Below are 26,756 nucleotides of genomic sequence, written 5' to 3' on the forward strand. Positions count from 1 at the left end.
CACAATGTTTTGGGATGTCACCATAGCTTGAATTTTAAAACATAATATTATGATAACTTAGGGTTCTAGTATAGTTAAGATGTCAACTGTTATAATTAAAGTGTGTCACATTCATCGTTTATCAATAAAAATAATTATGAAGTATTTAAGATGCTTTTTTTCTCAAACTTGACATAAGACCTATAAAATGTTAGTTACGGCGCTGAACACAAGCATCACTGCAAATTAAAACCAGGCTGCATCCATTAATTAGAGGTTGCACTAAGTTTCATTGGAATCATGTACTAAAACAATGCAATCATTAATGCATTATGCCTGTACCATTAACTGTGATTACTATCTTGAAGTTGAACCTTGCTGCATGTGCAAACATCAAGATGAGAGTGAACATAGACAACACCACCGTGGCTCAACACCGGATCTTAGAAACGGACAAATTTTGAACCCACAAATCTTAAACTTACAATATAAAAATAAAAATAAAGTACAATAGAAACTCTAGATATTTTGTTTGAATGTTACACCAGACCTAACAAGAGCTGGAACAAAGAAGTATAACGCAGTAGACACAACGAAGGCCATTGTGAGGGTACAAGACACAACCCTTGGTAATAACTGGTGTTTTGGTTTGAAGATCTTCTTGTATGCAATTTCAAGAGCCACACACACCCCATGGATGAAAAAGAAACACATTGAATCCCAACATGGTTCCCAAGCTTCCCATGTGGCCTTCTCCCTCTTCATGTGATAGAAGATCAAATCATGCATCAACCCTGACACAGTAAATGTCACCATTACAGCAGGGATTGGGGCCCATTTTCTTCCTATGACATGGCTAGCTGCCTTCATCACTGGTTCGTATATGGAAGGGTGTAGGATACGTGTGACCATAATGTTCCACCTTCTTCCCCAGAAGTCTTGCACAGATGTGCTTAGATAGGGTTTGTTGAAAGGTTGCTCCAACTCTACTTGTACAACTTTACGAGCGATTTTAGTAATAACGGTAAGAAATATTTCCAATCCAGTGTACAAATGAAGACCGTATAAGGACATCAAAATTAATGGATGAAAACTTTCTCTCTTCTCATAGCTAGGAATAAAAAAATACAAGAGAATGGACATGACTACTAACTCGCGCCAATTTAGAGGCGCAACTTTAATTTGATTTTTATTTGTATGGTTGTTGTGTTGGAATTTGATAGGAAGGGAGGCTAGGAGTACAAAGTGAGGGAGAGAAAGAGGAGGATTTGATGCGAGGGGACCTTTGGCAAAAGCGAAGAGAAGGAGTTTGAAAGCGGAAAGCCAAGCAAGGAAGAATGAAGAAATGCTTCCAAGATGGACAGAGGTGAGCCTTACAGGGAGAAGGAGAAGGATGAGTATGGGTGGAAAAAGGGATACAAGTCGTTTTCTGCCTTTGGGAATTACCTTCCCAATTCTGTAGCTATACCAAAACAATGTTGTGGCTACGGTCCAAACCATGATGAAGTTGTTGATTTCTTCTATCATCTCGAACTCCTAATATTCCTATACTCCCTAAATTCTCACATATATAGACTAACGAGTAGACCAATTGAGCTGAATATATATACGTAAGAAATTTTAAAAATCTATTAGTGTTTCTTCATTTTTATGCAAATATTATGAACGTAGGAAATTTTGTAAAGCCATTTTGATGACTTTTGCATGGCACATGGTAGTAATTTTGACAAAAGGTTTTTTGGTTCTTGTAGTCAAACAAATTGGCTGGCACCATTGGCTGGCACTGTGCTTAATTTCTACATAGCCATAAATTCAAGTGGTTGGAGAAACGGTTCTACACTCCTAAAAATAACATGCTCGCAAACCATTTGGATCATCCCATCCCATCAGAGTCCAGAGAGCAACACAACAACAATAAGTGCATGAGAGGAAAAGAAAAGAGAGAAAAATTAGTTTCTTATGTGAGGTTTTTTCTAATTAGTGTTGGTATTCTATTTACAAGAAATAATGTAATGGTGTTCCTTTTGTATTTAGAGTGAGGTTTTTCTTCCACTCACTGAAAGTTCTATACATCTTAGGGAGATACTGATGGTGATTTTAGGCAAGTACACTAAACCGTATCAAATAATAAAGTATTAGTTCCCTTAAGTTAATCGTATCAGACACTATTATATATGGTAAAATATGAAATACTAAAATTCTAAGAAATCATACAAGGCTTTAGTTAGAGAGAACTAATGTTTTTAGAAATGGAAAATTCTATAGTGAAGTCATAGAAAATGATATTTTTGGTGAAGTTAACACTATAACATCAAAAGTGTTGTGAGTAACACTCCATTGTTTGTACAGTGGCATCAAAAGTTTAGTCCTCATAGTATCATCAATTCATCAGATTAACAAGAATACACTTAATCTAATTTTTATCCTACCTTGTTTTAAGTGTAACACAAAGTGTAACACTTAAGTCTATCACATGATATCACCAACTCTGTTTCCATGTTAAAGATGCCAATGATAAAATAGTATCGGTAAGTCCAAGATGTTGCAAGCATTACTAGATGAATTGCTATTGATCATTAATCAGTAATCAACAATTTAAAAGAAACTAAAGTAATCATTACTAGATGAATTAGCCAATGAAATACCGTTAATTATGTCATTATTGAAATATTTCCATACTCCACACACCAAAAGAAAACTAAAGTACAAAATTTATAAAATATAATGGAGTGTAGGTGCCATTTAATTTGGGAAAGCAAACTTCTTTCCCATCATGGGAAAGTAAATCTCAACCATTATATTCAAGAGGAACATTGATTTTATCATACTCTCTCCACACTAGATTATTTTTTATACTATCTTTCATCCTCTCTCATGTTCCCACACACCTACACCACTACCACCGCATCACATTCACATTTAACAACAAACCCATTATTCTCTTCATCTTCTTCAAAATTCCATTATGCTTTCAAACAGCATAAACACAACAACCATAGAAAGATATACTAAATTGAGTGAAATCCTTAAAATCAAATTCCAGAAAAATCTGATACACAAATGAATAATCAAAACAAGCATGTAGATGACAAAATTGGAATCTGAAATTTCATTATGCTTTCCCTTCTTAGTCCACCGTTTTTTCACCCTTACTTCCACGCCTAATCATATCGGAAATGCTTCCAGAATTGCGGTCTAAGTTTAATACTGATGTGTTTTAAAGCACCAACAAGGTTTTGTTTTTATTTTTCATGTTCTTGGTGTGATGGATTTTGAAGATCCATGGCAGATTGGGTGATGGATTTGTGTTCCTCATTTTAAGAAATTCGCAAAACTGAATGATATTGGGACAAGGACAATTCAACTTGTTATTTTCTAAAACAACACCCATATAAAACTTAGAGAAATTGAGTTTTCCGGCAGCCATGGTGGTGTGTGGTGGTCAGAAGGGTTGCTAAATTTGTGCTTTAGTGGTGGTGGTGTGGGACATGAAAGAGAGATGATGAAAGATAATATAAAAAATAATTTAGTGTGGAGAGAGTATGATAAGAATATGTTCCTCATTTAATCTAATGGACATGATTAACTTTCCCATGGTGAGAAAGAACTCTCCTTTCCCAAATTAAATGGCACCCGCAGGGTATCCCAATGTGTGTTAGTGAAAAGTCTGTTACAAACCTAAAGAGGAGAATTGGATAATTGATAGGTACAAACAAAAGGAAAGAACATTTTTATTGAATCATATGAACGAATCTACTATTTTTCAGTACTTAACCCAATTGAATCTCCTCAAATTAACTAGTTAATCTAACTATTCCTAACTACTTTAACTCCTTTATTCTTTATCCTAACACAGTCCAGCATGGGTTTGTGCAGTCTGATATGCCAATTGTTTTGAAGTGCACGTAGTTCTTATGTTCCTATGTCATGTGTTGTAGTATGTACTTCTTTTGGCGGAGAAGCGGGTTCCTGCGATTGCTCGGGGGTATCGGCTTTACTCGCATGACCTGATCTCGAAGAACAGTCAGTTACATCCCGTGCCTTGCTTGAATTATTACGCATTTTGCTATAAATCTGCTTTGCAAATGTAATAACCTTTTTCCACACACTTTCATCAGTTTGTGTGACATTGCCTTCTGGTGGCAAGTCTTCATCTGGCTGATTGGATTTTAGGCACGTGATGGTTGATATTAGCACACAAATGGTAGAAGTGGTGGCAGAGATAACATATAGAGCCCATAAGCTTCCAAGTTTCAAACTATCCGTACCGTTGGAGGATGTCACATTATTGGAGCAATCCTGTGAGGTAAGTACCACTTTTCTTCCAATCTCTTCAACTCTGCATTTTCTGAGAGATGTAATATAGCTTTCGATACATCTTTCACGAGAGGAGAACCTTTCTGGAACATCTGTGTCAATTTAAATTATCTTTGTTTTATATATCCAATATAGTAATACTAAAATTCACAAATAACATGTCTGGCATTTGAATGAATGCAACATTATACAATGATATTTGTTGAATTTAACAAGATATATACTAATGACTATTCAACCATAGGAAAATTAGTAAGTATTCAAATTCACTCATTCAAAAGAATCTAACCAAGATTGCTTAACATTTTTCAAATAGAAAACTATAACCCAATTTACAGAAGAAAAAAAAGGAAAATAAAACAGACACACAAACACTCAAGATGACTTTTGTTTTATGGCTGATAGAAGATGTAGAACGATGAAGTTGAATCTTTTGTAGCAGACATGACAATGTTACGTTGGATGTGTGAAAAGGCTAGTCGGGATCAGATTAATAATGTCATCATTAGAGAGAGATTAGGGATGGCAATGGGTACCCAATGGGTAAGGTACTACAATGCCCGTCCCCATACCCGCATTTATAAAAAATACCCGTACCCGTACCCTCGTGGGCAACAACTTTAGTCCCCTTCCCCATACCCTATGGGTACTTAAGTGTCCATACCCGCACCCATTACCCGCACTTTAACTATGGAAAAACAAAAAAAAAATATCACAAATGAAATAAAACTACGATCTCAATTTTTTAAAATTAACTCATAAAATAACATGAACCGTGATATTTAGTCAAATAGAAAACATCCGAAATATTCCTAAAAAATTATACACCGGCATGATGGAGTTGTTATTGTATTAAGCAAGTGTTTGGTTTAAGTTTAGGTTTAGGCTTAAATAGCTAAATAAATTAATTAATTATACATAAAAAAAAAAAAAAATTTATGATATTATATAAATATGTATATGCGGGTCTGTGGGTCTGGGCAGTATAGTACCCTTACCCGTGCCCATATCCATTTAATTTTGTGGGTATTACCCGTACCCGTGCCCAGATCCATAAAAGCGGGGTTTTACCCTACCCATTGTGGGTATTTTTTGCGGGTATCCATTGGGTCTGGGTCCAATTGCCATCCCTAAGAGAGATGGAAGGTAGATCAAATGGAGGGTAGTCAAACCGCTAGAGGTGGAGGAAGACCTAGAAAAATTATAAGAGAAACTATCAAAACCTAGAGATTAATAAGTTTTTATAGATATATGATGACAGATTAGGCTTGGTTATAGTTGTTGTGGTCTGTATAGTGATCATAACTCAAAATGAATTTTAATACTATCTTTGAAGGTTCCCTAAAAAAATACTATCTTTGAAGGAGACAACTAATTGTATCAACCTTGAATGTTAAGGTTACATATACATTTGCTTGCTTATTTTCAAGAGGTACTCACATTACTTGGGATTTATTCCTTTCATTAATATATTCCTTTTATTTTTGTAAAGGGTGAAGAAGGGCATTAATGTGTTAAACTGTATCATCACTTACAAAGCCCAATCCTCCAAATCTAATACTCGGAGTGGAGCCAGTGTATTTCTTGCAGTATTCATCGATGAATACTTTTTCATACGGGATCTCAAGAAAAGCAGCTGCAATGCTGTTATTAGCGAATGCATCATCATACTTGTATTCATAAACGCTTATGATATTCTCTGGCTTGAACTTTTTAACTTTTTCTAAGAACGTCCTAACAAATGAGTCGCCGTCACAACCAACTTTCTTGTTGTTGTCCTTCAGCCGTTGAATATCTGTGACATCTGCTCGCAGCTGTTTAAATGTGAGCATTGAAGAAAGACTAGCTGTGTAGCTTGAGGTGAGAATCAATACAAGAAAGAGCCATGAGACCATCACCACTCGAGTTAAGCTGCTGTGCATATTTTCCCCTGCGAGATGAAAACTAAGACATTACTTGTTAATTAATTCACTGTTTTAAATTAGGAGTTTTATTGTACAGGGTTGCATGTTCTGCATAATCTTATTTAGCATGAAAATGACAAAGAAGTATGAGATTGATACTCACTATGAGCAAAGAAGAGAGAAGAGAAGGTAAACCAAAGAGCTGTGCTGAGCTGGAGCTTCCAGTTTCCATGAAACTCTGGGTTGGGTACTCTCTCTAGATACCAAACAACACACATTGTGTAAATCAAGATTGCACCTGTACCCAGCCACAATTCCCAGGTAAATGGCTTCATAAACATCCATGCTGAATCTTCCGTCTTCAATGGAACTATCATCGACAATCCTGATTCTGCATATGGCAATGTAAAATCCACATACCTCAATCTTTCCTCTATTATGGCCGTGTCCCCAACAAAAGCGTCGTAAGTCTTCCATCATTGTTTAACCAAACATAAACAAAAAGTCCCAATCAATAAATAAAAAACAATCAATTCTCAAAATAGTTAAGTTGCATTTAATGTCAGTTATTCACTATTCCTAATCGCTAATGATAAATGAACTTTGTCATATTCGACGGCTAGTCTATGAAGACATCATCACAGAAAGGGATGAGTCTTCAATTGATAGGGGGGATAATGATAATAAAATAGAAACCAAAATAAAACATTTCATTTCAAAGAAAAGATAGATTTGATACCTTGTTATAGACAAGCTGAACCATATCATTATAGGTTCCATTGATGGGATAATACCTATATGGCCGAGGCAGACCGTACCCCAAATGGTTTAGCACATGCTCAAAAATATCAATGCAGAATCCACTATATTTATCAGGCTTTCCATTCTGGCCATACTCAACCTTGACATACTTGGAAAAATAGGTACTTTTGACTGCAATTTTCAATGGTTTTTTTTTTCTGTAGGCATGTTCAGCCCTTTGGACCACGGTCTAAATTCCCAGGCCAGTGGACACCCCTGAAACATTCTGTTTTTCCAGTAACCTTATTTCCACCTTGTCCTGCATGGTTGATTGTAGTGAAGCCATGCTGTTCGGTCCAAAAACATAATTCCTTGTAACTTTTCCCAGCCACATTAACTATCCTTAGGACAAGATTCTTCTGCATGACTTGTCCAGCTTCAAGTTGAATATGGCCACTTAAACCAATGAAATTGCTAGACTGTATTTCGCTTAGTAAAAATTTTGGGCTGCTATTGTTCCTACTGGTCATTCTGTTGAAAGCTTGAGTTACAATGTTAATGCTATCATATGCTTGTAGAGCATAAAATCCTGGGTATCGGTTATCTTCCTCTGGATTCTTTGACCAAAACGTTCTCTGGAATTGAGCCTTAAATTCTTTATACTCCCTGCTTCTTTCCGAGTAGTAGGTCTTAATTCCTAAAGCACCTTCCATATAAGATATAGCAGACTTATTGACAGAGTCCAGCAAATTAGCTATGCTCTCCGGGATCATCCAAACCGATTCTTTATCCACTAGTCCAACTTTTGAAGCTTCTTTGAACACATGAATTTCCATTTCTAATGATGATTGCAGCACTATGAACACACGAGACTGTGTTTGGGTTAACTTAATCATCTCTTTACTAATTAGCTCTCCTGGATCATGTAGAGAAGAAATCAAGGGAAGGATTAAGCAGTGCTCAATCATTGAATCCACATCTTGAAGGGCTTCACCTAACAGGGTTAGCATCCCATAATCTCCACCATACCCATCATCTTTGTAGATTATGTTGTGAATTCCGGTCTCAAATCACACCAATACGAAATATGATGTGTGGAGCAAAGGAAAGTAGTAACCAATAACAAAGTGAGTGCAAGCAATAATCAACAATAACAACACCTAGATCTAATCTAGGAAACAAAGTGAAAAGCAAAAACCACAAGCACAAGATAAAAGGAGAGGGAAGAAGAAAACAAAGACACCAAAGATTGTTCACCCAGTTCTGTCCAAACTTGACCTACTCTGGAGGAGAGATTGAACTCTCCAATCCACTATCAATGAGTTCTTACAAAAGAGATACAAAAGGGTTACAAGAAATTAGCTTTGACAAGTTCACAAAGAACAACCCTAATTTCTACCCTTTTCTCCCAATTTCACCAAGAACAAGACACTCAATGATTTACACTCACCAAGGTGTTTACAATGTTTCCCAACCCAAGAGAAGCTCTAATCAAAGACCCTAAACCCTAGAGTTACTCCCTTTGATTTCCCAAGTTTCTCTCTCTTCCAACTCTCTTTCAAATCTGCACAAGAACACTTAAATACTAGCCTTCCACTGATAAAATCGTGTCACGATTTCCAGATCGTGTCACGATTGGTACGTACGTCCCAAGGTACGACCAGTCCTTATCATAGAAACTTAACGAGCAAGTTTGCAAATCGTGTCACGATTCCTTAAGATCGTGTCACGATTTGGCACCCTGCAAACTAGCTCACGGCATCATGAAATCGTGTCACGATGCCAAATTCGTGTCACGATTTCTCTGTTCTTCCAGACCACAAATTTGAAGTAAAATCTCAACAAATTACTACTACTCTCTTCCAGCAATAAGCATGCACTATTTCTGCAATGCATTTTATGTATGTCGTACCATTGTTAGCTAGTCTCACTAGAAAAGGCCATCGATTATTCATCAAAGGTGGGGTAATGGTAGGTGCTGCAAAGGATATGATAGGAACTTGAGCTTTGCTTCCTATATCTTCCATTATAGCTGCTTCTGGCCATGTGTGCATCCCTATAATCACTTGCACCTTTTGCACATTAATCATCTCTTCGGCTGCAATACACGGGCTCATATTATTCTTATACACCTTTAAGAAAGATACCAAAAAGGGCATGGACTTTTAATGTTTTTCTCAGAAAAATATTAGATATACTAACCAATTTTGATGGCCTTGAGGGTATCCTTGGTGGAATTCTGAAAATAGAGAACCAACTTGTAGTTCTTTGAAGTGTTGCTGTAACTTTGGGATGCAATTTCCGCTAGTTCTTGTTCTTTCCCAATACGAGAGTTAACATCAACGATCACACCAATGGATATAACCTTGGAGTACTCGTTTATACCATGTTAATCATATTTTGAGATGTTTTAGTGTTAGGCATAACCATATTTTTGAGAGAATAATATTTTTCTCTCAGTCGCTTTATACAAGATCATCTTCCTAAAATTACAAGTATTAAGATAAGTCAAATTTTCCCTTTGCATAGATATATTTAATGTTAATTTTCCCTTTGTGTAAATTTATCAAACTCCATTCGGAATGAAATATAAGCAAAATTTTGATAAGTCAACATATGTGATTAAAAATGTAGTCCATATACATCAACTTTTCAACTATCATTTTTGTTTATATTTGATTCCAAAGGGTATTAATAAGGGATATATTTGAAAAAAAAAACTAGTAAATGCATCTAGAAATTTGTAGATGGTACATGGTAGTATTATATTTAGGGACAATTTTTTTTATTTTTTTTTGTAAATGGTGTTATAATTATGAAGGGAGTGGGAAATGAGAGACTTGTGATGAATTATAGAATATAATGCAGATTATTTTCCAAATGCCAATGTGCAAAGAGAAGAAACGGAAAATTGATAGGTACAAACAAAGAGAAAGAACAATTTTATTGAATGATATGAATGAATCTATTATTTTTCAATACTTACACAATTGAATCTCCACAGTAACTAATTAAAGTTGGTTTGTACAGTGTCTGATATGACAATTATTTTGAAGTGTATGTGGTTCTAAAGTTCCTATGTTATATGGTGTAATATGTACGTCTTTTGGTATAGAAGCGAGTTCCTCTGAATGCTCAGGAGTATCAGCGATGCTCGCATGACCTGATCTCGAAGAACAGTCGATTACATCTTGTTCCTTGCTTGAATTATTGTGCTTTTTGCTATAAATCTGCTTTGCAAATGTAATCGCCTTTTTCCACACCCTTTCATCACTTGGCGTGCCATTACCTTCTTCTGGTGGCAAGTCTTCATGTGGCTGATTGGATTTTAGCCACTTGATGGTTTGTATTAGCACACAAATAGTAGAAGTAGCACCAGACATGACATATAGGACCCATAAGCTTCCAAGATTCAAACTATTCGTCTCGTTCGAGGATGTAACGTTGTTGGAGCAATCCTGTGAGCTAATTAACCACTTTTCTTCCAATCTTTTCAACTCTGCCTTTTCTGAGAGATGCAATATAGCTTTCGATACATCTTTCACAAGGGGAGAGCCTTTCTGGAACATCTGCATGAAATTACACGATCTTTAGTTCATATATCCGATATTACAATACTTGAATTCATAAATAGTTAGTCTCACTTCTGACTGAATTCAACTTCATACATACAAGGATATTTATTGAATTAATAATAAGTAAAGGTGTACATCTTTTTGAGTGTAATTGATAAATCAAGGATGAAGAAGGGCATTAATATGTTAAATTGCATCATTACTTACAAATCCAAATCCTCCAAATCTAGTTCTAGGAGTGAAGCCAGTGTATCTCTTGCAGTATTTACTGACAAATACTTTTTCATATGGGAGCTCAAGAAAAGCAGCTGCTATGCTGTTATTAGAGAATGCATCATTATATTTGTATTCATCGGTAATGTTTATGATATTCTCTGGCTTGAACTTTTCAACTTTCTCTAGGAACGTCCTAACAAATGAGTCGCCGTCACAACCAATTTTCTTGTTGTTGTTCTTCAGCCACTGAATGTCTGTTACATTTGGTCGCAACTGTTTAACTGTGAGCATTGAAGAAAGACTAGCTGTGTAGCTTGAGGTGACAATCAATACAAGAAAGAGCCATGAGACCATCACAACTCGAGTTAAGTTGCTGTGCATTTCTGCCCCTGCAAAATAAAATCATAGACATTAGATGAGTTCAAATTCAATGTTTCAAATTAGGAGCTTTCTGTAACAGGTTTGTCTGTTTTGCATAATTTTATTTCGCATCAAAACTGTAAGGAAGTTTGAGATTGATATGGACCATTGGGGTCTAACGAAAGTGGTTCATGTGCAGTGTGTGCGAGTGTTGTAAACCGCGGAGTACCAAGTTTGATTCCCAATGATAAAAAAAATTGATACTCACTATGAGCGAAGAACAAAGAGGAGAAGGTAAACCAAAGAGCTGTACTGAGCTGAAACTCTGGGTTCGGTTCTCTCTCGAGATACCAAACAACTAACATTGTGTAAATCAAGATTGCACCTGTAACCAGCCATAATTCCAAGGTAAATGGCTTCATAAACATCCATGCTGACTCTCCAGGCTTCATCGGAACTATCATTGACAATCCTGATTCTGCATATGGCACTGTAAAATCCACATACGGCAACCTTTCCTCTATTATGGTCATGTCCCCAACAACAGCATCATAAGTCTTCCATCATTGTTTAGCCACATATAAACAACAATTCCAAATCAATATAGCAAAAACATATTTATTCTCAAAAAGTTGCATTTAGTGCAAGTTATTAAATATTCCAAATTGCTAATTATAAACTTATTTGAGAGCTCCTCTGTGATTGAACACATCATCACAGAAAGGACTAGTATTGAGTTGATAGGGAGGAGGATGATAATCAAATAGAAACCAAAATTAAGCATTTCATTTCAAAGAGAAGAAAAGATAGATTTGATACCTTGTTATAGACAAGCTGAACCAAATCATTATAGGTTCCATCGATGGGATAATAACTATATGGCAGATCGTACCCCAAATGGTTCAGTACATGCTCAAAAATTTCAATGCAGAATCCAGTATATTTATCAGGCTCTCCATTCTGGCCATACACAACCTTGACAAACCTGGAAAACGAGGTTCTGCTTCTGACTGCAATTCTCAATGGATTTTTTTCTGTGGGCATGTTCCAGCCCTTTGGAATACGGGCCCAATTCCCAGGCCACCGTACACCCCTGAAACATTTTGTATTTCCAGCAACCTTATTTCCACCTTGTCCTGCATGGTGGATTGTAGTAAATCCATGTTGTTGAGTCCAAAAGCATAATTCCTTGTAACTCTTCCCAGCCACATTTACTATCCTTAAGACAAGATTCTTCTGCATGAGTTGGCCAGATTCAAGTTGAATATGGCCACTTAAACCAAGGAAATTGCAAGAAAGTATTTCTCTTAGTAAAGTCTTTGGGCTGCTATTCTTCCTACTGGTCATTCTGTTCAAAGCTTGAGTTACAATGTTAATGCTATCATATGCTTGTAGAGCATAAAATCCTGGGTATCGGTTATCTTCCTCTGGATTCTTTGACCAAAACGTTCTCCGGAATTGAGCCTCAAATTCTTTATACTCCCTGCTTCTTTCCGAGTAGTAGGTCTTAATTCCTAAAGCACCTTCCATATAAGATATAGCAGACTTATTGACAGAGTCCAGCAAATTAGCTATGCTCTCCGGGATCATCCAAGCCGATTCTTTATCCACTAGTCCAACTTTTGAAGCTTCTTTGAACACATGAATTGCCATTTCTAATGATGATTTCAGCACTATGAAAACGCGAGACTGTGTTTGTTTTAACTTTAGCATCTCTTCACTAACTAGCTCTTCTGGATCCTGTAGAGAAGAAATTGGTGGAAGGACTAAGCGGTGCTCGATCATTGAGTCCACGTCCTGAAGTGCCTCAGCTAGCAGAGCTAGCATCCCGTAATCTCCACCGTACCCGTTATCTTCGTAGATTACTACTACTTTCTTCCAGCTATAAGCCTGCACTATTTCTGCAATGCATTTTATATATGCTGTACCAGTGTTAGCTAGTCTCACCAGAAAAGGCCACCGAGCTTCCATCAATGGTGGGGTAATGGTAGGAGCTACAAAGGATATGACTGGAACTTGAGCTTTGCTTCCTACTTCAGCCACCATAGCTGCTTCTTGCCATGTTTGCATCCCTATAATCACTTGCACCTTTTGCACATTAATCATCTCTTCGGCTGCAATACACGGGCTCATATTATTCTTATACACCTTTAAGAAAGATACCCAAAAGGGCATGGACTTTTAATGTTTTTCTCAGCAAATATTAGATATACTAACCAATTTTGATGGCCTTGAGGGTATCCTTTGTGGAGTTCTTGAAGTAGAGAGCTAACTTGTAGTTCTTTGAAGTGTTGTTGTAACTTTGGGCTGCAATGTCCATGGCTACTTCTTGTTCTTTCCCAATACGAGAATCACCATCAATGATCACCCCGATGGATATAACTTTGTTGTCTGAATTCATAGTTTCATCTCGGATACCGTAAATGAGAGCAAAAGGGACGAGTAAGACAAAGAATAGCCATATTCTTGCAAGTGCTTGAGGAAAAGTTGAAAGGTAATGCATTTTGCTTCAATATCTTTTGCTCACATAATCTACTAGCTAGCCTTGTTTAAAAATTTGTGTAAGGACTGGCTGCCTATATATTACATGCAATAGGAGCAAGTTGTGAGAAAAGGAAGGCAATACAAATAAAAATTAATATACTTAGATGCCAAGGATTCTGGTAGGTTCATGGAAATTGAATCTTTGACTTTGTCAATTATATATGATGTTGACTCCATACTTGAAGACAAATTTGGGTGTGTGGAAGACTAGTCATAGCACCTCTTAAGGGAGGGAATTGAGGGAAAGTGCTTATAAGGAGCAGTATTTTCTTCAACGGTTAAAACAAAGAAGTATTAAATAAATAAATTATACAGTTTTAAGAGATTAAAAAAAGAAAAAGTGATTAATATTTTGCATTTTTAAAAAATGGATAGAATTATTATGCTTATACATTTCCAGAATTCATACTATGAAGCATGCAGCAGGAATAAAAGAAGATTCTATTTTCTAATTTTGTGATGTAATCTTTTCTTGTGTCCAAATAGTCTTAAGGATTTGAAGTTTAGGCTAGAAATTTGGATGTAAGAATATTAAAAGATGCGCAGAGATTATTGATTTTGAAAGTGTCCAACGTGGAAGATAAGCCAATCAGACACAGACAAAACATCCATATCCACAAAATTTTTGAGAGAAAATAACTGCTGTGGTCTCAACTAGCTGCTAGTGGTCATGGCTGTGATTCTTTACTGCATTAGCACATCTTATGTTTGAGGAACTAATTAAATTTAGTTTATATTGTTATAGGATATTGCATTTTACGTGGTTAATTATATGCCATGCTTAGGTAGGTGAGTTGAAAATTCACCAAAAAATGGTTGCTTCTTGGAAACAAAGATTCTTGTTGGGACTAGCTCTCTGAGTACTATATTGGCCAGCTATGAGAAGTGGACCCCAAACTTAAGGACTTTTAGGCTTTTACATGTGTCCACAAAATACAATATTCACAATTAATGTTGGCCAATTCCATAAAGCCATCTCATTCGTATATAAGTTTGTAAATATATAATACGTTCTATGGATGCATACTGAATTTCTGATCTAAATATTAGCCTTATGTTTAGCATCTTAAACTTGTATCAAGTGAGACTTTTGCTATCCACAGACCCTGCATCTGTATAAGGGTCTTAGTAGTAAAATGTGAGACTTCCATTAGATAAAAATAAAAATGTAAACCTCAAAATAGATTGGATTGAGATAGATATTGTCCAAGGAAATTGTTGGAAATGTCAATTTACCATAGTAATCACTAAATTTTGCAAGGGCATCATTTGCAACTTAAGCTGCTGTTATAAGAACCTTTTTTATCTTCTCTTCATGCTAGATCATATTTGCTGGGCGTGGAGAACTGGTGATATTACATGTTTATAAAAAATCATTATGCCGCGGTCCAAATCACAGTTATAAATATATTTTTTAAGACCAAATAATATCAGACATGGAGATAGAGAGGAATGTGGCACTTGCTAGCTAGTTGCTATTTCATATTCAATACATTATACATGCTAATATATAAAGTTAAAGCTTAATATTTCAGCTGAAAAAGGCTTTATTGTTAATGCTTAAAAGTTGTGTGATACCAGGTTTTATGAAAAAATTAGTGCTACTACTACAATGTATGTGAGTTTATGACATTACATCATTTCTATATCAGCTGATTGTAAGCTTTGTGGATTGCCCGGTTCATCAGAAATGCTTACACTCTCCAACCTTGGTGAATTTCGACGACGTACACCTTGTATTACACTTCCACCATAAGTTGCTGCATTATTTAAAGGCATGAGATTTCCAATGTATAGGCCTGTACCATTTCTAAATGCTCCTGTCAAATCTTTGTTATTATCATCATCAGATTCGGAGATTACGTTTCCTTGAGGAAGCTGATGATTGTTATCAACATTAGATTCGGTGATTACATTTCCTTGAGTAAGTTGGTGATTATTATCAACATTAGGTTCTGTGATTACATTTCCCTGAGAAAGTTGATGAGCTTGCTCTTCGCAGTTGTTATGGTTATAGAAGTACTTCTGTAATAAAGCTAGTAATAAGCAGATTGTGGAAGTGGTAGCACATATGAAATAGAGTCCCCAAAATTTGTCAAGGGTAAGGCTCTCAGTTTCTGAAGATGTTGAGTTCATTGAGCATTCCTTAGGTGTTAGCCAAATATCTTCCAAAGCTTTTAGTTTCCCATTTTCTGCTAGTGTTAAAATTGCTACAGAAAAGTCTTTTGCCATTGGATCCCCTTTTTGAAATACCTACACATATCATAGAGCATGGAAAAAAAAATGAGAATGCAAAACTAAAACACTGGTTAATGAGCTAAAGAAGAACCCATCTAGTAAATATAATTAATCATCAATCTGAAATGCACTCATCATTTAGATTGTTATTGCAAAATTTGTCTAAATTTGTTTGTACAAAAAGCATTTCTCTAATTTGGTTGTATTATTCAAAGATATTTACAGAAAACGCTTGAAACAAAAAGAAAAGTTTCAGAATGAAAAGGTGAAATTTTTGTAATTAAAAATGAAAAAATAAAAACATTTTATGAAAGTGAACATGCCAAAGAAGAAGTTGTAGGCACTCACAAATCCCAGTCCTCCAAATTTATAGGCTGCTGTAGTTGCAGTGTAACCTTTGCAGTACTTATTTAAGAAAATCTTCGCATATGGACTCTCAACAATGTAAGCAGAAATTTTTTTGTTCTTGAATTTATCCACAACGTCATGTTCATCCTGAATATCTACAACTTGGTGCCGAGGGAAATTGTATACTTGGACCAAGTAGTCCTTTGCAAAGGTACTTCTGTTATTACAACCAACTGATAGATTATTTTGTTTAAGCCATTCAACATCTCTATCAGACCTCAATTTTTGGACAGTAAGCAATGATGAAAGACTTGCGGTGTAGCTTGAGGTTAGAACAAACACAAGAAATAACCATACTCCAACTACTACTCTTGCTGTGTTGCTGTTTATTTTCTCCTCTGATATACATCAAAATCAAATATCATGTTACTATTAATTAGTTTGCAAAAGAAGGAATTTCCAAATGAAGAAGCAATATTTATTAAATTTAACATCTCACGTTTTTCTATGAATCTAATTCTTTTAAGTAAAGCAACTCAGAAGTGTCACCAAATCCCCTTCAAGATTACTAACAAGTTTCAATTTATGAAGAATAAAATCTTCTGATCACTAGAGAGCTTAAAGTACTTTTTCATCTTAATATATTGATTTTTTTTTCCCTAAATTCATGTTTTTATTTTTACAGAAAAGGGGAAAATGACATATATTAAGAGGCTCACATTGGATATATAAAGCTTAAACTTAAGTTTTATAAGCAGGGATTGTTCTCACCTTACAAGCCGGTTTTGTAAGGATTGAGTTAGGTTCAAACCAAATTCTAAGATGAAATCAGAGTCTACCAAGATTAAGTGAGCCACCTGCTATCAGGTCACCACTATTGGTTCATGCTCCAAATGTCACAGTTTTAAGTGTAAGGGTGTATGCAATAAGAATTTAATGTTGGATAAGATAAACCTGAACATAAGTTTATAGGAGTGGGCAATCCTCATATTACAAGTCACCAGTTTTGTAAGAGTTGAGTTAGACCCTACTCAAATTCTAAGAAACATAGCGAAAAAGAAAATGAGAAAGTTTTTGAACTTTTGGAATCAAAACTTACTATGAGCAAAAAATAGAGAAGAAAAAGCAAACCACATAGTGGTGCTGATCTGAGTTTTCAATGGTCCGCCAAATTCAGGATTCAAGTGATGTTCCAAGAACCAGATTATAATCATTGTGTAGATGAGGATACCAATAGTTGCAATCCATATTTCCCAGCTAAATGGTTTCATAATCAACCATGCTGAATCTTCAGTTTCTGCCGGAAATATAAGTGATAAACCTGACTCAGTATATGGTTGAGTGAATGATACATTCCTGGATCGTTCGGCAAGTATTGTTACATCTGCTCCAATAGCATCATAGGTCTGCAATAGTATTAGCTTCCTACTTTCTTTTTGTTTGAAAAAATATATATAAATATTTTCTTTTGTTTTTAGTGCATGTTTGGAATCACAGTGAATTTGATACAGTGACATTCTGATTTTGTTTAAGCTTCAAAATGTAGGTTTTGCAAAATCACGCTGCATGCCGTGATACCATCAAACTCACTGTCAATCCCAACATGCTCTTAGTTTTGAGAAAAAATTATATTTGATATACATGCAATGTTATGTTATGCCATTTGTGTGTGAAATGCATATATTGAAAGAGACATATGAAATCATGAAACAAAACCATGTTGATAAGAACATAATGTCAAGTTTACCTTATCCATGACTTTAAACAGAATTGTATCATAAGATTCATTGAGAGGGTAAAATTTATAGGGAAGACCAGAATACTGGTCACTCAGAATTTCTCTGATCTCTTTAAAAAGATCGATACAAAATCCGGTAGGAGGTTGATTCTTAGAGACTTTCAAAAAGTTATCATATGATGGATTCGTTGGAATTGCAACTTTTAAAGGATTTATATCAGTAGGCACTTTCCATGTCTTGGTTTCTGTAGTATCATCACTTGCTTTCTCTCTAAGAGATCTAGACACCTTCAACTTTGGTGTCCAAGAGTTCAGTTCAATATGTTTCTTATCATTATTAATCACTTTTATGACTCTTAGTATTGGAGTGTAGGATAGTTTTCCTTCTTTGAATTTTATATCGCCGATTAAGCCATTGAAATTTGAAGATAACATTTCCTCCAATAACATCTTTGAGCTACTTGAATTACTATTCATTTTCTCCAAAGCCTTTGTAACAATTGTAATGCTATCATAAGCTAGCAAAGCATTTAATCCTGGTTTGGACTCGACTGTTTTTGTGTTCTCAGCTTGAAAACTTTCCTGCAACTGAGCATAAGCACTGGAACTTATAGAATAGTTGAGTTCGATTCCCCTAACACCTTCCATGGAAGATAAAACAGATTTATCGACATACTCTAACATGCTTGTAATCTCTTCATTGATTATCCAAGTTGATTCTTTCTCCAATAATCCAATTTTCTTAGCTTCTCTAAACAAATGATTCACCATAGCTAACGATGCTTGAAGTACAATAAAAACACGAGATTTTAGCGGCAACAACTTCAACAATTCATCAAGAACAAACCCTTTTGGATCAGACAAAGAAGTGAATGAAGGAAGAACTAACTGATACTCAATCTGGGAGTTAACCTTTTGGAGAGCCTCGGATAAGAGGCTTAACCTTCCAGAATCACTATTATAAGGGTTGTCTTCATATATAGCTATAACCTTTTGAGAGTTGAAAGCATGGATTATATCAGATATGAATTTCATTTGTGCAGTTTGATTTTGAGCCATTTGAATCAAGAATGGCCAACGAAGTTGCATTAATGATGAAGGGACTAATGAAGAGGAAAATGAAATTGTTGGTACTTGAAACATGGCTCCGACATCAGCCATAATAGACGCTTCCTGCCATGTTTCCGTGCCAATAATGACTTTAACTTTCTCTTTAGTAATTAATTCTTCAGCTGAAAAACCAATAAGAAGCAAGATACTGTTCAGTGTAAGTGCTTAAATGAAAACAAAATAAATATGTTTTTTGATCAGAAAGTGTTGGAAATCACATGATCAAAGAGAGAAGGATTCATCTCATAAAAAAATAAAAAAAAGAGCTTGAGAGCTTCAGACAGAAATATTCTACTTATAAAGCTACAAGAGAATCAACAAACTAACTACTACTAAAAAATTCTAACCAACTTTTCTAACTATCTTTTACATTTATATTAAAAAGTACTGACCAGTTGAAGCTGCATGTAAAGGGTTTCTACCAGAGTCACGGAAGAGTAGGATTATGTTATGATTGTGGGAATAATTATTGAAACTTTGAGCTGCAATTTGCATTGCTGTTCTCTGTTGTTTCCCGGTTTCAGAATTAACATCAATGACCACACCAACACTTGTAGTTTGGGACCTATTGGCCAGACATTGGAGTAGGAGAAGTGAGACTATTACAGTAACCCAAAGCAAAAGATTTGGAACTGAGCTCGAAGTTTGAGCATAAAAATTCATATTGGTGGTTCCACTCTATTAAAGTAATATTAAGAATTAAAGTTCTATGAGACTTATATTATGCATACATAAATAAAATGAAATTATGTGAAACTGATATGAATACACACATTTATATGCATGGTAAAGGGAAAGGTCAATGGTCATAATCACAATTCCATAGTTGAATAATGCTAAGGATGGAAAAAAAAAATGGAATGTTAGTGAGTTTGTGAGAATGGTCATGCTGTTAGTATTAACCAGCAATTTAAGTATCTTAATTGAAATGTCAACTTGGAAGGCTCGGATAATTTTTTGAGTACTATATTGGTCCAACTAGTAGAGAAGTGGTCCCCAAACAATGATATTTAGGATCTTACATGCGGTCCAAAAAGATAGTTTTCACAAACGTATAAGGGACAAATCAAGTAACACATCGGTCATAATTAATCGAACTTGGAATGTGTATAGGAAATTTAAATTTGAAAAATAATGTTGGCCAATTCCTTAAAGCCATCTCATTCATATATAAGTTTGTAAGTATACAGTACATTCCAGGGATGCATTCTGAATTTTAAAACATGTGGTGTGGCAATGATTCTTCTATAAATATTAGCCTTATGTTTAGCATCTTTTACTTGTATTAAGTGAAACTTCCATTAGATAAAAATAAAAAAGTAAATCTCAAATTAGATTATATGGCTAAGAAGGAAGAAAAATTAAGACAGATATCTAATCCCTTGTCCAAGAATGTTGTTGAAATGTCAATTTACCATAGTAATGGTTGAATTTTGCAAGTGCATCCTTTGCAACTTAAACTGTTATTCTGAGTTTTTTTTTTTCTCCTTACTAGATTATATTTAGTGTGGATGAAGATTATATTACATGTTTATAAAAAAATCATTATGCCGCGGTCCAAATCACAGTTATAAATATATTTTATAAAGACCAAATAATATCAGACATGGAGAAATAAAGGAATTTGGCACTTGCTAGATAGTTGCTATTTCATATTGAATACATAATACATGATAATATATATAGTTAAATCTTAATATTGCTGCTGAATAAAGTTTTCAAGTTAATGCTGAAGAGCTGTGCAATACCAGATTTTATGGAAAAATTAGTGCTACTACTACAGTGACTAATAAGGCTAGTAGGATTTATACAGAACACCTCACATGTGAATCTATTACATATGATGAATTATAATCAATGTATGCAAGTTTGTGACATTATATCATTTCTATGTCAGCTGATTGGGAGCTTTGTGGATTGCCCAGTTCATCAGAAATGCTTACACTCTCCAACCTTGGTGAATTTCGACGACGTACACCTTGTATTACAATTCCACCATAAGTTGCAGCGTTATTTAAAGGCATGAGATTTCCAATGTATAAGCCTGTACCATTTCTAGATGCTCCTGTCAAATCTTTGTTATTATCATCATCAGATTCGGAGATTACGTTTCCTTGAGGAAGTTGATGATTGTTATCAACATTAGATTCGGCGATTACATTTCCTTGAGTAAGTTGGTGATTATTATCAACATTAGGTTCAGAGATTACATTTCCTTGAGAAAGTTGGTGAGCTTCCTCTTCACAATTGTTATGGTTATGGAAGTACTTCTGTAATAAAGCTAGTAATAAGCAGATTGTGGAAGTGGTAGCACATATGAAATAGAGTACCCAAAATTTGTCAAGGGTAAGGCTCTCAGTTTCTGGAGATGCTGAGTTGCTTGAGCATTCCTTATTAGGTGTTAACCAATTATCTTCCAAAGCTTTTAGTTTTCCATTTTCTGTTAGAGTTAAAATTGCTACAGAAAAGTCTTTTGCCATTGGATCCCCTTTTTGAAATACCTGCACATATCATAGAGCATGGAAAAAAACATGAGAATGCAAAACTAATACACATATTATTGTTTACTTTGAGAAAACATTTTCGTTGTTTGCTTTTCTCATTGTTATTTTTAACTATTAAAAAACAAACATTTTATTTTTATCGTTGTGTTATTTGAACAACAAAATCTGGACAACTTTTGAGCCAACAATATAAGTAGTTAACACACTTCAAATAAGTGTTCAATTATATTAGATGGTTGATGAATATATACTATGTATCAAAACTCGTTAACTGCTAATACAACTTTATTAACCAAGAATTTGAATAGGACTAACCACAATTTTAAGGTGTTGTCGATTTAGTTGAATACCTGAAATCATGGTTAAACGCATCTAAATGTGGTAATGAGTTTCGGCCCCTGGTGTCTATTAACCATCTAGTAAATGTAATTAATCATCAATTTGAAGTGCACTCATCATTTAGATTGTTGTTGCAAAATTTGTCTAAATTTGTTTGTAAAAAAAGCATTTCTCTAATTTGGTTGTATTATTCAAAGATATTTACAGAAAATGCTTAAAACTAAAAGAAAAGTTCCAGAATGAAAAGGTGAACTTTTTGTAATTAAAAATGAAATAAAATAAAAACATTTTGTGATAGTGAACATGCCAAAGAAGAAGTTGTAGGCACTCACAAATCCCAGTCCTCCAAATTTATAGGCTGCTGTAGTTGCAGTGTAACCTTTGCAGTACTTATTCAAGAAAGTCTTCGCATATGGACTCTCAACAATGTAAGCAGAAATTTTTTTGTTCTTGAATTTATCCACAATGTCGTCTTCATCCTTAAATTCTACAAATTGGTGCCGAGGGAAATTGTGCACTTGGACCAAGTAGTCCTTTATAAAGGTACTGCCGTCTTCACAAGCAACTGATAAATTATTTTGTTTAAGCCATTCAACATCTCTATCAGACCTCAATTTTTGGACAGTAAGCAATGATGAAAGACTTGCGGTGTAGCTTGAGGTTAGAACGAACACAAGAAATAACCATACTCCAACTACTACTCTTGCTGAGTTGCTGTTTATTTTCTCCTCTGATATACATCAAAATCAAATATCATGTTACTATTAATTAGTTTGCAAAAGAAGGAATTTCCAAATGAAGATGCAACTCAGAAGTGCCACCAAATCCCCTATAAAACTACTAACAAATTTCAAGTCGCCAGTTATGTAAGAGTTGAGTTTGACCCAACCCAAATTGTAAGAAATATAGTGAAAAAGAAAATGAGAAAGGTTTGAACTTTACAAATCAAAACTTACTATGAGCAAAAAATAGAGAAGAAAAAGCAAACCACATAGTGGTGCTGATCTGGGTTTTCACTGGTCCACCAAATTCAGGATTCAAGTGATGTTCCAAGAACCAAATGATAATCATTGTGTAGATGAGGATACCAATAGTTGCAATCCATATTTCCCAGCTAAATGGTTTCATAATCAACCATGCTGAATCTTCAGTTTCTGCTGGAAATATGAGCGATAATCCCGACTCAGTATATGGTTGAGTGAATGATACATTCCTTGATCGTTTGGCAAGTATTGTTACATCAGCTACAAAAGCATCATAGGTCTGCAATGGTATTAGCTTCCTTCTTCCATTTTGTTAGGAAAAAATTGAAATATTTTCTTTTGTTTTTAGTGCATGTTCGGAATCACGGTGAATTTGATACGGTGACATTGTGATTTGGTTTAAGCTTCAAAATGTAGCTTTTGCCAAAATCACGTCGCATGCCATGATTCCGGGAAACTCACCATCAATCCCAACATTCACTAAGTTTTGAGAAAAATTATATTTGATATACATGCAATGTTAATTATGTTATGCCATTTGTGTGTGAAATGCAAATATTGAAAGAGACAAATAAATTCATGAAGAAAAAAAAAAGTTGACAAGAACATAATGTTGAGTTTACCTCATCCATGACTTTAAACAATATTGTATCATAAGATCCATTTAAAGGGTAAAATTTATAGTGCAGACCAGAATACTTGTCACTCAGAATTTCTCTGATCTCTTTGAAAAGATCTATACAAAAACCAGTAGGAGGTTGATTTTCAGAGACTTTCAAAAAGTTATCAATTGTAGCATGCATAGGAATTCCAACTTTTAGAGGATTTGTATCAGTAGGTACTTTCCATGTCTTAGGTACAGAATCATTTAAGCTTTCTTTACCACCATCACATGTATTCTCTCGAAGAGATCTAGCAAACTTAAACTTTGGTGTCAAAATATCCAATTCCATATGTTTCTTGTCATTATCAACCACTTTAATGACTCTTAACATTGGAATGTAGGATAGTATTCCTTTTTTGAATCTTATATCACCAATTAAGCCATTGAAATTTGCAGATAACATTTCCTCCAATAACATCTTTGAGCTACTAGAATTAGTATTCATTTTCTCCAAAGCCTTTGTAACAATTTTAATGCTATCATAAGCTAGAAGAACATTTGATCCTAGTTTGGACTCAACTGTTTTTGTGTTCTCAGCTTGAAAACTTTCCTGCAACTGACCATAAGCACTAGAACTTGAAGAATAGTTGTGTTCGATTCCTAAAACACCTTCCATAGAAGATAAAACTGATTTATCGACATAGTCTAACATACTTGTAATCTCTTCATTGATTATCCAAGTTGATTCTTTCTCCAATAATCCAATTTTATTAGCTTCTCTAAATAATTGGATCACCATAGGTAATGATGCTTGAAGTACAATAAAAACACGAGATTTTAGCCTCAACAACTTCAACAATTCATCAAGAACAAACCCTTTTGGATCAGATAAAGAAGTGAATGGTGGAAGAACTAATTGATACTCAATCTGGGAGTTAACCTTTTGGAGAGCCTCGGATAAGAGGCTTAACATTCCAAAATCACTATTGTAAGGGTTCTCTTCATATATAGCTATAACCTTTTGAGAGTTGAAAGCATGGATTATACCAGATATGAAGTTTATTTGTGCAGTTTGATTTTGAGCCATCTGAATCAAGAATGGCCAACGAGTTTGCGTTAATGATGAAGGGACTAATGGAGAAGAAAATGAAATTGTTGGTACTTGAAACATGGCTCCAACATCAGCAACAATAGCAGCTTCTTGCCATGTTTCCATGCCAATAATGACTTTAACTTTCTCTTTAGTAATTAATTCTTCAGCTGAAAAACCAAAAAGAAGCAAGATATTATTCAGTGTAAGTGCTTAAATGAAAACAAAATAAAGATGTTTTTTGATCAGAAAGTGTTAAAAATCACATGATCAAAGAGATAAGGATTCATCTCATAAGAGAAATAAGTTTGAGAGCTTCACAGAGAGAAATATTCTATATATAAAGCTACAATAGAATCAACAAAACTAACTACTACTTACAAATTCTAACTAACTTTTACATGTTTATTAGAAAGTTCTTACCAGTTGAAGCTGATTGTAAAGGGTTTCTACCAGAATCACAGAAGAGTAGGGTTATGGTTTGAGTATTGGAATAATTATTGAAACTTTGAGCTGCAATTTGCATGGCTGTTCTCTGTTGTTTCCCTCTTTCAGAATTAACATCAATGATCACACCAACACTTGTTGTATTTTGGGAACTATTGGCAAGATTTTGTAATTGGAGAAGTGAGATTATTAGAGGAAGCAAAAGCAAAAGATTTGGAACTGAGTTCCAAGTTTGAGCATAAAAATTCATATTGGTGATTCCAATGTATTATAAAGAACTTTAAGAATTTAAACTCTAACAGACTGATATTATGCATATATAAATAAAATGAAAGCATGTAATATGAATACACACATTTATATGTATGGTGGACCGAGAGGTCAATGGTCTTAACTCATAAATCATAATTCCACACAGTTAAATAATGCTATGGATGGAAAGAATTGGAATGTTAGTGAATTAGTGGGAATGCTAGAATTAAAATGCTAGAATTTGAAACGTCGAGTGGGACTGCTCAAATAATTATTCTGTAAGTTACTATTTTTTGCTCATATTATCGCTACTTCTGACCTTTCGAATAGGTCATAAAAATAAATTCTATTGTTTTTTTACTAAATTTTGTTGTTACTATCATTCAAAAAGTATAGAAACAAGAATTTATCCGGTCAGTGTAAAAAAAATCCAGTAAAAAATAGACAAGGAAAATTTATTGGAAAATTTAGTTCAATATGCTTACATAATATTCTACTAGCCTTTGTTGGAAATTTTTTGCACGGACTGTCTGCATATATATTACATGCTGTACAGGTAAGCTGTGAGAAAAGGAAAGGTAAAACAAAAAGAATGTACCAATATATTTTGTTTACTATGTTCAATTTCCACTTGACAAAGTCAGAACATGCGAAGGTTTCTGGTAGAAACATGGAAATTGAATGTGTAACTTTGGCAATCATGATGTTGACTCCATAGAGTAAGCATTGGTTTTGAATTTGTGTGGACAGGCTTCCTATGCCAATATGTATTGTACATGCAATTACTATAGTATCATCCAATCAAAATGGTACTCTTAATTGCAATTTTTGTGGTTAATTTCGTCATTTCTAAGGATTGGTGAGTTGAAAATTCACCAAAAGATGGATGTTTCTTGGAAACAAAGATTCTTGTTGGTATTAGCTCTATATGGGCCAGCTATGATAAGAAGATAACCAGAGAAGTGGAAACTTAATGACATTAAGGTTTTGACATGTAGTCACAATATTTAGGAGAAAAATTGAGCATAATTGATGACTTTGGAATCCGTTAAGGAAATTCGGGTTTGAAAGTTTGTAAAGTATATACATTCCACGAAGGAACTGGTCATAATCCAACATGCATACTGAATACTAAAACACCTGTGACAACGATGTTGCTGTAAATATCAGCCTTATGTTTAGCACCTTTTACTTGTGTTACGCCGGACTTCTGCTGTTACAGAAAGGCTTTAATATTTTTTCTATAGGGACTTTGCATCTGTGTTACAGTACCTAGTAAAATGTGATACGTAAACCTCAAAATGTGAGATTTTCATATTGGATACATTATACATGCTAATATAGTTAAAGCCTCATTTTCAGAAAGAAAGAAAAAAAGCTAAACCTTAATTGTGCTTAGCAAGGTTTTCAGGTTAATGGTAGTGTAGTACCAGATTTTATGGAAAAATGAGTGCTACTGCTACAACG

General features: G+C 34.7%; 6 protein-coding genes across 6 annotated transcripts; all 6 read right to left on the reverse strand.

Annotated features, from left to right (window-relative positions):
* Positions 1–289: 289 nt before the first annotated feature.
* LOC11446077 (acyl-CoA--sterol O-acyltransferase 1) lies at positions 290–1,569 on the reverse strand. The gene has a single exon (XM_003593652.4). The coding sequence runs from the start codon at positions 1,504–1,506 to the stop codon at positions 499–501; it is 1,008 nt and encodes a 335-aa protein (XP_003593700.2). The 5' UTR covers positions 1,507–1,569; the 3' UTR covers positions 290–498.
* A 5,602-nt stretch (positions 1,570–7,171) lies between these two features.
* On the reverse strand, positions 7,172–9,058 carry LOC112419255 (glutamate receptor 2.1). Its single transcript, XM_024776458.1, has 2 exons — positions 8,873–9,058; positions 7,172–8,005 (listed from the first exon to the last, which is right to left on the reverse strand). The coding sequence occupies exons 1-2, from the start codon at positions 9,056–9,058 to the stop codon at positions 7,172–7,174; spliced, it is 1,020 nt and encodes a 339-aa protein (XP_024632226.1).
* An 802-nt stretch (positions 9,059–9,860) lies between these two features.
* Positions 9,861–13,699, reverse strand: LOC11441283 (glutamate receptor 2.7). The gene is made up of 5 exons (XM_024776218.2): positions 13,310–13,699; positions 11,912–13,206; positions 11,361–11,649; positions 10,724–11,121; positions 9,861–10,510 (listed from the first exon to the last, which is right to left on the reverse strand). The coding sequence occupies exons 1-5, from the start codon at positions 13,593–13,595 to the stop codon at positions 9,953–9,955; spliced, it is 2,826 nt and encodes a 941-aa protein (XP_024631986.1). The 5' UTR covers positions 13,596–13,699; the 3' UTR covers positions 9,861–9,952.
* A 1,394-nt stretch (positions 13,700–15,093) lies between these two features.
* Positions 15,094–19,951, reverse strand: LOC11441834 (glutamate receptor 2.7). Its single transcript, XM_003593657.3, has 5 exons — positions 19,463–19,951; positions 17,970–19,192; positions 17,322–17,628; positions 16,223–16,620; positions 15,094–15,889 (listed from the first exon to the last, which is right to left on the reverse strand). Exons 1-5 carry the CDS (start codon positions 19,731–19,733, stop codon positions 15,269–15,271), a joined length of 2,820 nt encoding a protein of 939 aa, XP_003593705.1. The 5' UTR covers positions 19,734–19,951; the 3' UTR covers positions 15,094–15,268.
* A 918-nt stretch (positions 19,952–20,869) lies between these two features.
* On the reverse strand, positions 20,870–23,410 carry LOC11441284 (glutamate receptor 2.9). The gene is made up of 3 exons (XM_003593658.3): positions 22,870–23,410; positions 22,246–22,643; positions 20,870–21,571 (listed from the first exon to the last, which is right to left on the reverse strand). The coding sequence occupies exons 1-3, from the start codon at positions 23,039–23,041 to the stop codon at positions 20,948–20,950; spliced, it is 1,194 nt and encodes a 397-aa protein (XP_003593706.2). The 5' UTR covers positions 23,042–23,410; the 3' UTR covers positions 20,870–20,947.
* LOC120578147 (glutamate receptor 2.7-like) lies at positions 23,044–25,301 on the reverse strand. The gene is made up of 3 exons (XM_039830390.1): positions 25,014–25,301; positions 23,520–24,760; positions 23,044–23,070 (listed from the first exon to the last, which is right to left on the reverse strand). The coding sequence occupies exons 1-3, from the start codon at positions 25,285–25,287 to the stop codon at positions 23,044–23,046; spliced, it is 1,542 nt and encodes a 513-aa protein (XP_039686324.1). The 5' UTR covers positions 25,288–25,301.
* Positions 25,302–26,756: the final 1,455 nt, after the last annotated feature.

The sequence above is a fragment of the Medicago truncatula genome, chromosome 2 (assembly GCF_003473485.1).
Source record: "Medicago truncatula cultivar Jemalong A17 chromosome 2, MtrunA17r5.0-ANR, whole genome shotgun sequence".
NCBI lineage: Eukaryota > Viridiplantae > Streptophyta > Magnoliopsida > Fabales > Fabaceae > Medicago > Medicago truncatula.